General features: G+C 29.6%; 2 protein-coding genes across 2 annotated transcripts; both read right to left on the bottom strand.

The window, feature by feature from the left end:
* Nucleotides 1-473: 473 nt before the first annotated feature.
* Nucleotides 474-2,126, bottom strand: LOC126834967 (leucine-rich repeat-containing protein 51-like). The gene is made up of 3 exons (XM_050567221.1): nt 1,896-2,126; nt 1,662-1,816; nt 474-697 (listed from the first exon to the last, which is right to left on the bottom strand). Exons 1-3 carry the CDS (start codon nt 2,124-2,126, stop codon nt 487-489), a joined length of 597 nt encoding a protein of 198 aa, XP_050423178.1. The 3' UTR covers nt 474-486.
* Nucleotides 2,127-4,538: 2,412 nt separating this feature from the next.
* LOC126834793 (uncharacterized) lies at nt 4,539-6,168 on the bottom strand. The gene is made up of 3 exons (XM_050566967.1): nt 6,083-6,168; nt 5,104-5,218; nt 4,539-4,818 (listed from the first exon to the last, which is right to left on the bottom strand). The coding sequence occupies exons 1-3, from the start codon at nt 6,166-6,168 to the stop codon at nt 4,654-4,656; spliced, it is 366 nt and encodes a 121-aa protein (XP_050422924.1). The 3' UTR covers nt 4,539-4,653.
* Nucleotides 6,169-11,876: the final 5,708 nt, after the last annotated feature.

Here is an 11,876-nt window from a genome sequence, read left to right as displayed (position 1 = left end):
GTTCTAATAACAAATTTTTGGTTTTATACAAATAAAAAAAAAATATTGAACGGTGCTGTTATACCACGAACCCGTATTGCTACACTGGTAATTTCACAAAAACAACACGGTAAAGGCAACTTTTTTGAATCTGGTTTTAAAACTGAAGTCGACACTTTTGTGTAGGAAATGTGGCGAAGATGAGAAAACTTCACGTTACATCATGTGAAATATTGTCATTCCTTAGCTGCCCTAAGGCAATTTATCTTTGGCAAACCTTTTTTTTTTTTTTTGGAGACGATGCTCATTTCTGTGCGTGTTGAAGAATCTTCAACTAAAAAATTAGTCATCATCATACTCATCTCCTGATCTGTTCTTCGACTCGTGAACCGCAATGGGTCTACAGTATACACTCAAAGTGACCTATAATAGATGTATGATATGTAACGGAGCTACGCATGCATTATGATGGTTATTATTAATATTATCGAGTCTATAAAAAACTGGTCAATGCAGTTGGTGATTCCGTTGAAATGCGACGTTTTTCACACCGCGGATACGACCGTAGAAGTGTACTCTTTTCCGCTCTTCTTCGTTGATTCGCGTGAAGTCAAGAAGTTCGATTTGTTTGAGACGCAACACTATTTTGTTCCTGTAGTTGACGTCTTTGTCCAACAGGTTGTCGTGCAGCGTCAACGAGTACAGACTTCCTATTTGCCTGCCAAACATACTAGTGTAATATATATATATATATACATGAACTTTATGGAACTCAAGTGCAGTCATCATGGATAAATCTGCCAACAGAGTTGTAAAAGTATTCGCGTATTTTAAAAATATATTCCGAATATTTCCCCCAATGATTCGTTTTTAATACAGAACACGATGAAATTACAAACTAATAATATTATATTAGTGTTTCCTCCTCGTGTCATATAAGCTATATAAGAATAATATTTGAATTAGGTAAAAAAATGCGATTGTAAAAGGCCTAAAATGTGTCTTGTCATTAGTAACTAGATAATATTAGTATTTTTTTTTGTAATATAATCTATAGATCCAGAGTTTGATTGAGCAGCTACATTTTTAGAGAAGGCTTGAAAGGATTTCGAGAGAAGTCTATAAATAGTTTTCTCAATTATGATTGTAATGTTACCACTCTGATAGACTTCGAGGTCTTGATTTTCTTATTTAGCAACGATTGTTTAACAAATTTTACGTTCAAACCGTTTCGATTGTCTCTGTTCGGAGTTGGGCATTATTCGAATATTTTTTTTATCTAAATGGAGTGATAAACCGAAAAAATATATATTTTATTTATTCTATTATTATCAAAATTTGCCTTACTGTGTCCCTGGTCAGATTCTAAACGAAGACAAGAAAAGTTAACATTAAATATTTGAATTATTTAAAAATATTTGAAACGATTTTTGTCAAGAGTTACAGTGTTTGAAAAATGTTTGGAAAAAATAACGTTAAAGTGTAATTAATAAAATATTTTAGCGTAGTTGGACAACAATTTAACAATATTCAGGACAAAAACGAATTAAAATTATTTTTTAAATGTTAAAACAATTTGGTCTCAACATTAGAATAATTGTTTTGCTAACTGGGAAAGAATTTTGTTTTTTTTTTATATACAGAATCAGTATAAGATAAAATAATTGCATGTATATACATACACGAGATGACGGAGACAAAGTTCGAATTCGGCCAACAAATTGCTGTGCAAGTACAACACTCTCAGCGATGGAAACATGGCGATTTCGTTTGTCAGGTGAGTGATCTTGTTGAACGACAAATCCAACCAAGTCAAGTGTTCGGGCCGGTCCAGTAGCTGTCAAGAGAGACAAATATACTTTAGTACATTAACTTAATTATTCTAATATATATACCTACGGACTGTGTGCGCTTACGTTAAACGCTGTGGAAACTATTCCTCTGATGTTGGTCAGCCGGTTGTTGTTCATGCGCCAAGCGTTGCACATGTAAAGACCACAAGATGCGCTGCACTTGTACGGTCTCAAACCTTTTCGGGGTTTCAAGAACTCTATTTCGCCAATTGACTCCAAGTCTCGAAACGAATAATCCAACATAGAACTATATCGTTCTCCGGCATTCCGGCTGAACCTCCCCGGCACATCCATAGTCCCTTTACACATACAGCAGAGATAAATTACACTGCGCAGGCCATTTAGGTAATTCAAAAATAATATACTGCCATAATAGTATATTACGGGTGTCCTCGCAGTATTTGGACACCTCTTGATTTTTATTTTTTATACAATAAAAAAAAGATTATTAAACCCCTTCTACATTTGTCCAAAAGAAAAAAGTTTAAAGCGAGGAGGAATAAAAATAATTGTTGTCGGTCGCTCCTTATAATCAAATCTCGAAATGTTGCCTAAAATACACTACCACAGACTGATTTAAGCGGTGGAATGGTCAACGTGGCTGAAGCCTGGATTATTATTATTACTTTTGATTTATTCAGGAAGATAACGGGGATATTATTAAAAATTTGAATTAATATGTTACAAACAAATGGTGGTAGGTACTATTTAGTTTATTTACCACTTTAAATTTTAATCACAAACAAATTGAATTGCTTTACTAATATACAATAAGTATATATTATACTAATAAGTATAAGTATGTAGTTCAATACCTACTGCACTCATTATTAATATATATATTACCCGAGAGAATTTTTATTTAAACGATTAAAAAATCATTATAAACACAAATCAAAGGAGCATACATGAATTCGAGTAAATATATATAATATAAACATGTGTGGGGTTCTACTTCCAGTGCCCATATTGGTAATAATGTAAAAAAAAAATTATCTAAAAAAAAAAAAATAATCGTCGTGTAGTTAATTACAATATTATTCTTAGCCTTATCCCATATCTTAGCCAACCTAATCCTCCTCTCCCTCCAAGCATCTCGTTTAGCTGTTGTTAGTTACATAAACACCAAAACAGAAACATGTTTCCGTTTGTGGATAGCTCAACATATATAAGCTCAGCAATTTAAAAAATCATTTCGACTTGAATCGCAAACTCAAATCGAAGATTTTATACTACACATTGTATTATATTATTTTGCAAAGTTTATTCTGCCGTTCACCAGTTTTGGGTAAACATAAAAATACTGTAGAAGTTGTTTCAAGGTGACATTACACACAGAGCGTACGTACAGTGAAATTCAATTTAATAAACAAAACACAATACACTTCATAGGCGGCATAAATGTGTATTACAACGAAAAAAACAAAAACGTGTGCATGTAATACTACAGTATAAAATTCATGTTCAAAAATAATATACTATTCGATGGTAAAATGTTGGGCATAGGTACTGAATTTAAATTACAAGGGATTAGTATAAGAACCTTTTTATAGAATGTTAAATACAATAATCGAAAAACGAAAACAAAAAATGGCATTTTCTAAAGGGCAATCGGACACAGATTTTTAGTAGCTATAGATCAAAGAAAGGACAGAAAGTCATCGATTTCTTTTTCATACGTTTATGTACTGAAAGTCAAATGAGAATTAATATCTTGAAAGAAAAATAATATCATCTACATACTTAACCCAAAATGTTTTGACAATTTTTGAAACTATTTTTATATTTATTTAAAATCTCTCGTAAAAACTTCTGTGATAAAAGATTAACCATTGCTAAACCTTCAGTTTCTAAGATAAAAAATCTATTCTAAAACTGAAAAACATTTTGACTCAAAATATAATTTTTGTAAATTTACTAATCCACATATTTGTTTAGGGGAATACTTGGAAACAACGATAGCAGGCCGATTAGTTATCCTACAAGTATAAGACTACAGTTTTTAATGTTCGTAAATTATATTTTTTAAAAATACTTAAAAACGACGAAAAATTAAATTAAAACGAGTTTTTTAAACTACGACCACGTCTTTGATAATTTTTACCAATAATTATTAACATAAAAAAAATGTCTTCATGTAAATTTAAGAAATACAATTGAAAAAAATGAACCATTTAAATATACATTAAAATATATTTTTTGTTTTGTAATTTGATTTTTATCTATTTAATCAGAAATTTACAAATCAAAATAGAAGTTACATAAATCAATAAATGATAAGTAAGATAAGGTACTGGTTATCATATAAATTGTCGCAGTCAAAAAGCCAATGTTTTGAAAGAGGGGCGGAACCCTTAAAACTAGTTTTATACATAAAAATACTGATCAATAAAATTATTACTGCTTTATAAAATTATAATTTTCAGTCGAGTAGTTTAAAATCACGAAGAAAAGGTAATAGGTTATATTTCATTACACCATTTGTAAATGATTTTTATAAAAACAATTTTGAAAATATAATAATACATAATGTTACAATAATTGTATGTACTTGTATAATAATTAAATAATTGATTATGTAACAAAAACAATTGATGCATAATATTAATTGACATTAATTATAATTTGGCAATTAAATGGTAATACAAAATTACGACGAATAGTATACTTTTTAAATATATAGGTAATAAAATGGCCTTTCTTATTTTTATGAAAACTCAAAATGGCCCCAATAACCGTATAGAACAATTAATCAACTTAAACTAGTATTCGCTAAAATTGTCATTCATACATTTCTAAAAGAAATATATTAGTCTTTGTTTCATGTGAAATCGTCTGCGGAGGTCGTTTGAGATGGCTTCGAGTCTTTGGCGGGTTTGTTTCTCATGTAATTGAAGAACTTTGTGCGTACTTCGTCTAATCTTTTGTCGAGGAGATCATCACACGCCAACGTGGCGCGCAGTTTGGCTGACGACTGTTCAAGTTCCTAAACATAGAATATTTATGACCATTTGCACCGACTTTATACGAAATTTAAGGGTAATTTAACATAACTGAAATTATAGGTTTATAAATCTACTTAAATGTTAAGTATAGTTGGCGCAAACCAACATTAGCCGAGTAAAAACATTTAGGATTACATTGTATAGACGACATTAAGATGTTACAATGTTTAGGTTAGGGCGATAAAATGGCTAAGGAGGTGATAGTGATTTTTAATTGTATTATTGGCGAATTAAAAATACATGCAAAACTGTGTAGATAATATTACTTTTAAAAAGGCCTCGTTTCTTTTTTTAGCGCTGTTCTTTTGTTTTACAAGTTGATCTCGTCGAATTCTAAAAAAGTCATCGTTAAACACGGCGGACGTTTTCTTACTGTTCAACCTAAATAATACCCAAGAATATAAAAACAAATATAAGTATAGAATTTAAACTTCAAACTGATAATATTTATCTAGTAATAACATTCGCTTAACAACACTATTCTTTTTATTTAACGCACATTATTGAAATGTGAAACTCAATTAATAAATGATCTAATTGAATATATCGATATTGCAAGAAACAAATATTTTGTATATACTTATATATATGTTGAAGTTATGACATTCTAAAAAAAAAAATAGTTATTTCTACATAAAACCGCAAACGTTTAAAATACAATAATTATATGTTTTTAACCAATTTTATAAAAACTTTATAATATAAACTAGGCTTTTTGAGACATTATGTTATTGGTAAATAAAAAATAAAATGTTTACTAAATATTCCCTCAACCCCTGTTAAAACGTTTCCAACTAGGCATTTATTATTATCTTTATAAATATGTTATATATATTTTTAGTGTAATTAAGTCACTTTTTTATTATATTTTTGTTTTTGCTATGATTATACATACAACTTGTAATGTAATGTACAGATGTACTATTTATATTTTTTGTTGGATTTTAGGCCGGTTATTAATGTACATATAAATAAATATACCAGAATATGGGTCATGGAAGCAAATTTAAAAAACAAATACTGTACATAATATTATTGATTTGATTATAGTCTTTTGTGATAAGAATCAAATTCTTATAACACATTTACTTAGTAAAATAAAAACATAATTTTTAAATAGTTTTAAAGCCATCGAAAGGTATATTGTTATCATTAATTCCCAATTGCTGAATGAAATGGTCCAAAGACAAGTGATATTAATTTTATAAATAATTAATTTTGATAACAATAATTAATGGTACTCACGTTAGTTCTTTCAGCTCGTTTTCTAGTGTGATTTCCCGATTAATGTAACCACTCAGAATTTGTCTTATAATATCTTTTTCGACCATTGCAAAAAAACAAAATATATTTATATTTCAAAAAAAAAAATAAAACAAATGGTTTGACATAAATTAGAAAGTAACCGTTTCCGAGTCCCAAGTAAAGTAAATTAACTGTTTTTGTTGTTTACATCACAGTCCGTTGCCATAGCACCGTTATATTGTCTACAGCTGAGCATAGGTGGTCCTTTGTTTTGGAAATCCATGGAGAGCCCGTTTTTTACATAATATATAATGCTATCATATGGCACGAGAGACGGCAGATGGTTTTTTTTCTATAGTAAAATATTCATAGACTGTAGAATAAGGTATATGGTGATAACATATACAAGAGCCACGCGCGAGACGTCCAATACAATAATATGTTTTAATTATTATAATATCATAAATGACCCAAACGCATACTGTATTGTTTGTGTATTATCTTACAAAAAATAAAATTATAATAATAATTACACAATATATTGTTAGTTGTTACATATATTACGTATGTTTACATCAGCACATAAAAAAAAAATACTTGGAGTACCTTTCTCTAATGTATCCTTAATAAAACTATCCTTATATTTTGATAATACCTATTGTATTTTCTATAAACGTTAATTATCGTACTATACAATTTTTGCATTTAATGAACAAGTAGATATTATTTTACCATTTCAATTATTTCATAATATGTGCATTGTAAATGGTTTATAGTATCATAGGTAGGTATACAATTATTTTATTATACGAGTAATCAACCCACTAATTGTGATCTATATGCTAGTATGTTGTAGATTATGTCTAAATCCTGAAACATACACGTTTTTAATTATTTTAGATACATAACATAGTATTTTTTTTATTGTTTATTTTTTAACGGTTCATCACAATACGCATTAGTTAAATGTTAATGTTAAAATTAATTTGTTTTATGTCAAAGGTACATCTCTCTCTCTCATTTTCCTCCTTCAAATAGTGCAAACGTCCTATTCTATATCGATAACAAATTTATCATTTCACTACCATTTTCTTATTTTTTTAACGTATTAGTATCATACGCAAACCTATAATATGATTCGTCATGGTCATATTATAACGTGCATCGCTCTGTATATTAATGCAGACCAAAAAAAGGATGTGCAACTATTAAGAACGATTTACAAAACTTACAATTTTAATCTGGATGTTTTTTTAAAAACTCTTGTTGAAGCTTTCGCAAAGGACCATTGCACATAGAAAATTTTCAGCGACACTTAAACGTTAATGAACAACTGACTTTGCTTGTTAAATGACTACAACTTGCCTTACCTAAAGGTTATGTTAGTTTCCTAGGACCGACTTCATGTGTGATATATAAACCCGTCTACAACGGTCGACAATACATCAATCAAACCACAAGAAACCATTAAACGATAATATTAATTAACAACGTGCTAAGTTATGCGTATAGACTACCTATTGTTTACTCGTTGCCTGTATAATAGTATACTTAAACAACGTCAAATGTTATTAATCTTTCGTCGTTAAAACTAAAAACGATATAAAACCTCTCAAACTCTCAGCTCGTTTCAATAGTACCTACTCAACTATTTTTTTTTAAAAATAATTATAATAACCACGTCAATAAAATTGTATAATCATTTATTTTCCCCCGTTTTCAGGCGCTAATATTTTTAATTATAACTCTATACACATTCAGATGGCTGAAGTCGTTTAAAAAAATAATGTTAACCATCCAATTGCAAATATTTAACACAATTTTATGGGTTAGCAATGTTTTTCGTGAAACCGAGTTTATTTAGTTAGTTTAGAAGTTCATTTCATCCAATTTGTTACATAACTCAAATATAGAGTGTATATTAAATATACAATTTACATCCTAGTACATAGAGAACATGTAATCTGTCTAATCAAATTGTGTAGGTATTACACTGTTCAATAAAATTAAATCTTTTTATTGGAACATGAAACAAAATGTATATATTTTGTGTATTCAATCGTGGTCTCAGTTCTTTTAGAATAACTTCTAGTTATTTTTAAAATCGTCTCCAATGTTGTAAAACTACGCCGTTTTGTGGTATTTTCAGCATGTTTTGTACTTAAAGTTCACAGTAGAATAAATGTCTAAAATGTATTTCAAAAAGATTTGTTTTGTTCTAATTTCTTTACTAAATATAGAATTTACTTCAGAATTATTAATGAGTGGAGTTTATTATAGTTTTTTTTTATTGGAACACAAAAAAAAAGTAGAAAATTTTGGTTATTGTTAAAAATATTTAAATAGCAAATTGACACGGTAGACTATAACAATAAAATATGATATAAACAAAATTACGATGATCCGCTTTATCTCCAAAATAGCAATCACATCCCTTATCCGTCAACAACTATTATGATAAGGATAAAAGTAATAATCCAAGTGTTAACCCGTGTGATTAAAGTACCGGAAAACGAATTGAATTTGCGAAATATTCACATGAAACATTCAAGTGGTCGAAATGTAAAATGAATAGCAACAGGTTGTGTCCATTTTGTGTTTACTCGCATATCTATTATCATTGAAATTCGATCGACTCGACAATAATTACATAATACAATAATCTTACAGGTGGGTACTCTGCGCGTTATCAAAAAGTCATTTCCCATGTCGGTATTGGATGTTGACCATAACGAAATGCTGATACAAACGGGAAACGCACGCCGATAAGGATTACAATTATTTACATTGTCGAAAACTTGATGATCGTAAACTTGGGGCCGACCACGGTCGTTTTTTTATGACCCTATCATGTTTTTCCACAATGCACTTAACACGGTAGGTATATATATATATATACATATGTGTATAAGTCGATAAGCGAAAATTCCACGTTCACAACGTCCGCACGCTAATCAAACGGTCATAATTATAATACTATTATGGCATTTTGTACTTACTTTCAATTAAACCGGCATTGCTCACGTATTGTGTTAGAGTACTCTAATATTAGCCGGTAGGTACATTGGACGCAGCGGCGGCAACAGCAGCAGCAGCTGTGGTGTTTGTTACCAATTTTGTGGTCACTGGTCAGCGGTATGGTTATAAAAAAACGCGTGGTGCGGTCGACCGGGAAGCGCTTGGCCGAGTCCACAAGACGAAGATACCGGAGACTTGTCACAGAGTTTCAATACAATTACAATTGTATTATGCGTGTTTTTTTAGTTGAGTGAATGCGTATCTCGAAAAATTACACGTGTGTCGATAACAAGGTCGGAAAAAGACAAAAAATAAAAACAACACACGAGACATTTGGTTTGGGTAAACTGATGAAAATTGTGTGACCAAAAGTCTTGCAAACGATTGTCAAAACGTCGGCTTGGTTTTCACGTGCAATCAACATTACGTTAAGTACCGTATATGAAATATACTATATATTATTATTAAGTCTTAATTTAATTGTACCTAATAAATATAATTATAAATTAACTAATTAACTAGACTATAATCACGCGCAAAGCTTGAGAATCGGTATAAATAAACATATTGCAATAATTGAGCGATATATCATTAGTTTTAATTCAAAAGTGAAGTTAAAGTCTAATAAATTATACATTTTAAGCCAAAAGAAACTATAAACAATTTCAACTAATCTTTCCTCTTGTCTACACGCCCATTAAAACACAATATACATGTAAAGCAGTTGTCTTCATGATAATTGTAGAAGTATACATACATTTCAAATTTTAAAATAAACACGCCAAAAACGTTAACCATTTTGTCCGAAACTATAATATCATTATATATATGGCCATTGATATCTACTATTGGGATTGCAGCGGCCAGCGAGTGAGCAAATCAGTATCATATCCTAATGTTTATCATTATTAATAGATAATTAAAAAACTACCAATTTTACAACTATATGGATATTTATTTAAAGATAATCAAGTACTGTGAACCATTTTAAGTGATCTTAAAAAGCGCATTGATGTTATATATTACTATTATAAGTAATGTTTTGTGGAAAATCAAAATCTATTAACTTTTGGTTTAATAAAATAATTGTTCGATAATAATATAGGGTTAATTGCGACACTCAAAAAAAAAAAAAGTTTAATCTTCTTTGCTTTTTGTTGCCCAACATTTGGTTATAATTTCATAACCTTAAAATATTATTTTGTCAGAAATGTAATTGCGGTTAAAAATTGAATTGGTAGTCGGATTTTTTTTTTTAAATATTTCAAGTGACACTTTTTATGTCATGGTCAGTGCGTTATTTTGATATATTATCTTCTTACATAAAGGTATTTATATAATATTGAAATAAAAAAGATAAATCAAAATTTAGATGTATTTAGTTCAACATTTAAAATTAATATTATTTAATTATCTAAGGCATAAGAAAATACGCGATTACATCTCTATATACTTAAATTGATTAAATTGATACAAATATAATTTATAAAATTAAAAACTCATTTAAAATATTTAATTGTACAGAACTTGCAAAAAAAATCTTTATCAATTAAATATTTCTGTAGGTATTTAAAACAATTAAGATTTTCTACAAAGCTTTGGGAATAAATAAAATATTTAATAAAACCTAAGTCTTGATAAATAGAAATACATTTTTTTTTTAAGAAAACACAATATTTATAGCGTGTATGTCATATTTGACGGTCCTCATGACTCGAGCCGAACGAACAAATTGATTTAAGTAACATTAACAAATTTGTCCCCTAGGCTCAAGGAATCAGGTCGCCCGAATCATACAACACTATTTAGTACAAGTTTTAAGACAAAAAATAAAAGAAACATGCGGACGGGTCTAACTTACCTTGGACTTCCAGACTTGAAGGCAGGTCGACTTCCCGGTCTGTGTCGTACGACAATTAAAGTACGAATGTAGTGCAACAAAAAACGATGGTGAGCTACCGTTTTACCCATTCGGGGGACCCGCAACACTTGTTTCAATACAAAATATACTATACCTAGCCCCTTCCACTGGATTTCGAAAAAAAAAACCGTTCGTCCCAAGTTATACACGTATTACAATATTATAATACGTACAGGGGAAAAAAGGTGTTTCTTACCACCTCCAATGTAAAACGGTTACGAAAACTACTCGACCATAAAAAAAAAAAAAAAAAACTATAACCTAACTCGTCCGTGTTTGTTTTTAGGTGACATATGCGGTGATATTGTTAATTGTTTTGCCATCTCTGCCGGTGGGTCTCGCGGCTTTTGAAAAAATGTATAATTCTTCATTTTTTTTTTTTTTTTAGGTTATCCATACCTAGTAAGAACTTATTATAATAGGTATTTTGTTTTTTTTCGGGGGAAAATTGTTATCCTTTTCTATACTGTTAGCAGAAGCCCGAAACTTATAATTAGATAGAATATAATTAAACGTAAACTAGACCTTATAATCGAATAAAACATGTATTCGAAATCGAGGGGAGGAGGCTAATATTGAGCATATATCATTTTTCGTTAATAGTCTAAATGACCTATGTCTGTAAAAAATAACAGTTTTACAAGAGAGCGTTTTTAAGTTTTCCCCTTACGTTTGCTTACAGAGCTTTATGCGTTTTGGACTGTTTTATTAGCAGCAAAAAAACGTACATACTGTTGATCAGTTTATACAGCACAAAAATAGCAATTTAAAATACAACAGTAATTTATTAGTTACAGCAAACACATTTTTATCAAAAATGTACACACTACCTTTTTTTCAATAATTAATGGCTAA

The sequence above is a fragment of the Adelges cooleyi genome, unplaced genomic scaffold (assembly GCF_023614345.1).
Source record: "Adelges cooleyi isolate 19-005CV unplaced genomic scaffold, UGA_ACOO_1.1 ACOO_flye_CR_arks_rails_tigmint_CR_PRNA_21, whole genome shotgun sequence".
Lineage (NCBI taxonomy): Eukaryota > Metazoa > Arthropoda > Insecta > Hemiptera > Adelgidae > Adelges > Adelges cooleyi.
Note: the sequence above shows the minus strand (reverse complement) of the source record. Positions and strands in the feature narration are given on the sequence as shown.

Bases quoted from the DNA above. Each gene is read 5' to 3' on its own strand.
- LOC126834793 (XM_050566967.1), bottom strand. From the start codon at position 6,168: ATGGTCGAAAAAGATATTATAAGACAAATTCTGAGTGGTTACATTAAT. The intron at 5,219-6,082 runs GTGAGTACCATT...GGTATTATTTAG, and splicing joins AACGAGCTGAAAGAACTAAC to GTTGAACAGTAAGAAAACGT. The intron at 4,819-5,103 runs GTAATATTATCT...TTCTATGTTTAG, and splicing joins GAAACGAGGCCTTTTTAAAA to GAACTTGAACAGTCGTCAGC.
- LOC126834967 (XM_050567221.1), bottom strand. From the start codon at position 2,126: ATGGATGTGCCGGGGAGGTTCAGCCGGAATGCCGGAGAACGATATAGT. The intron at 1,817-1,895 runs GTAAGCGCACAC...CTCTCTTGACAG, and splicing joins TAGTTTCCACAGCGTTTAAC to CTACTGGACCGGCCCGAACA. The intron at 698-1,661 runs GTATGTATATAC...TATGTTTGGCAG, and splicing joins CTTTGTCTCCGTCATCTCGT to GCAAATAGGAAGTCTGTACT.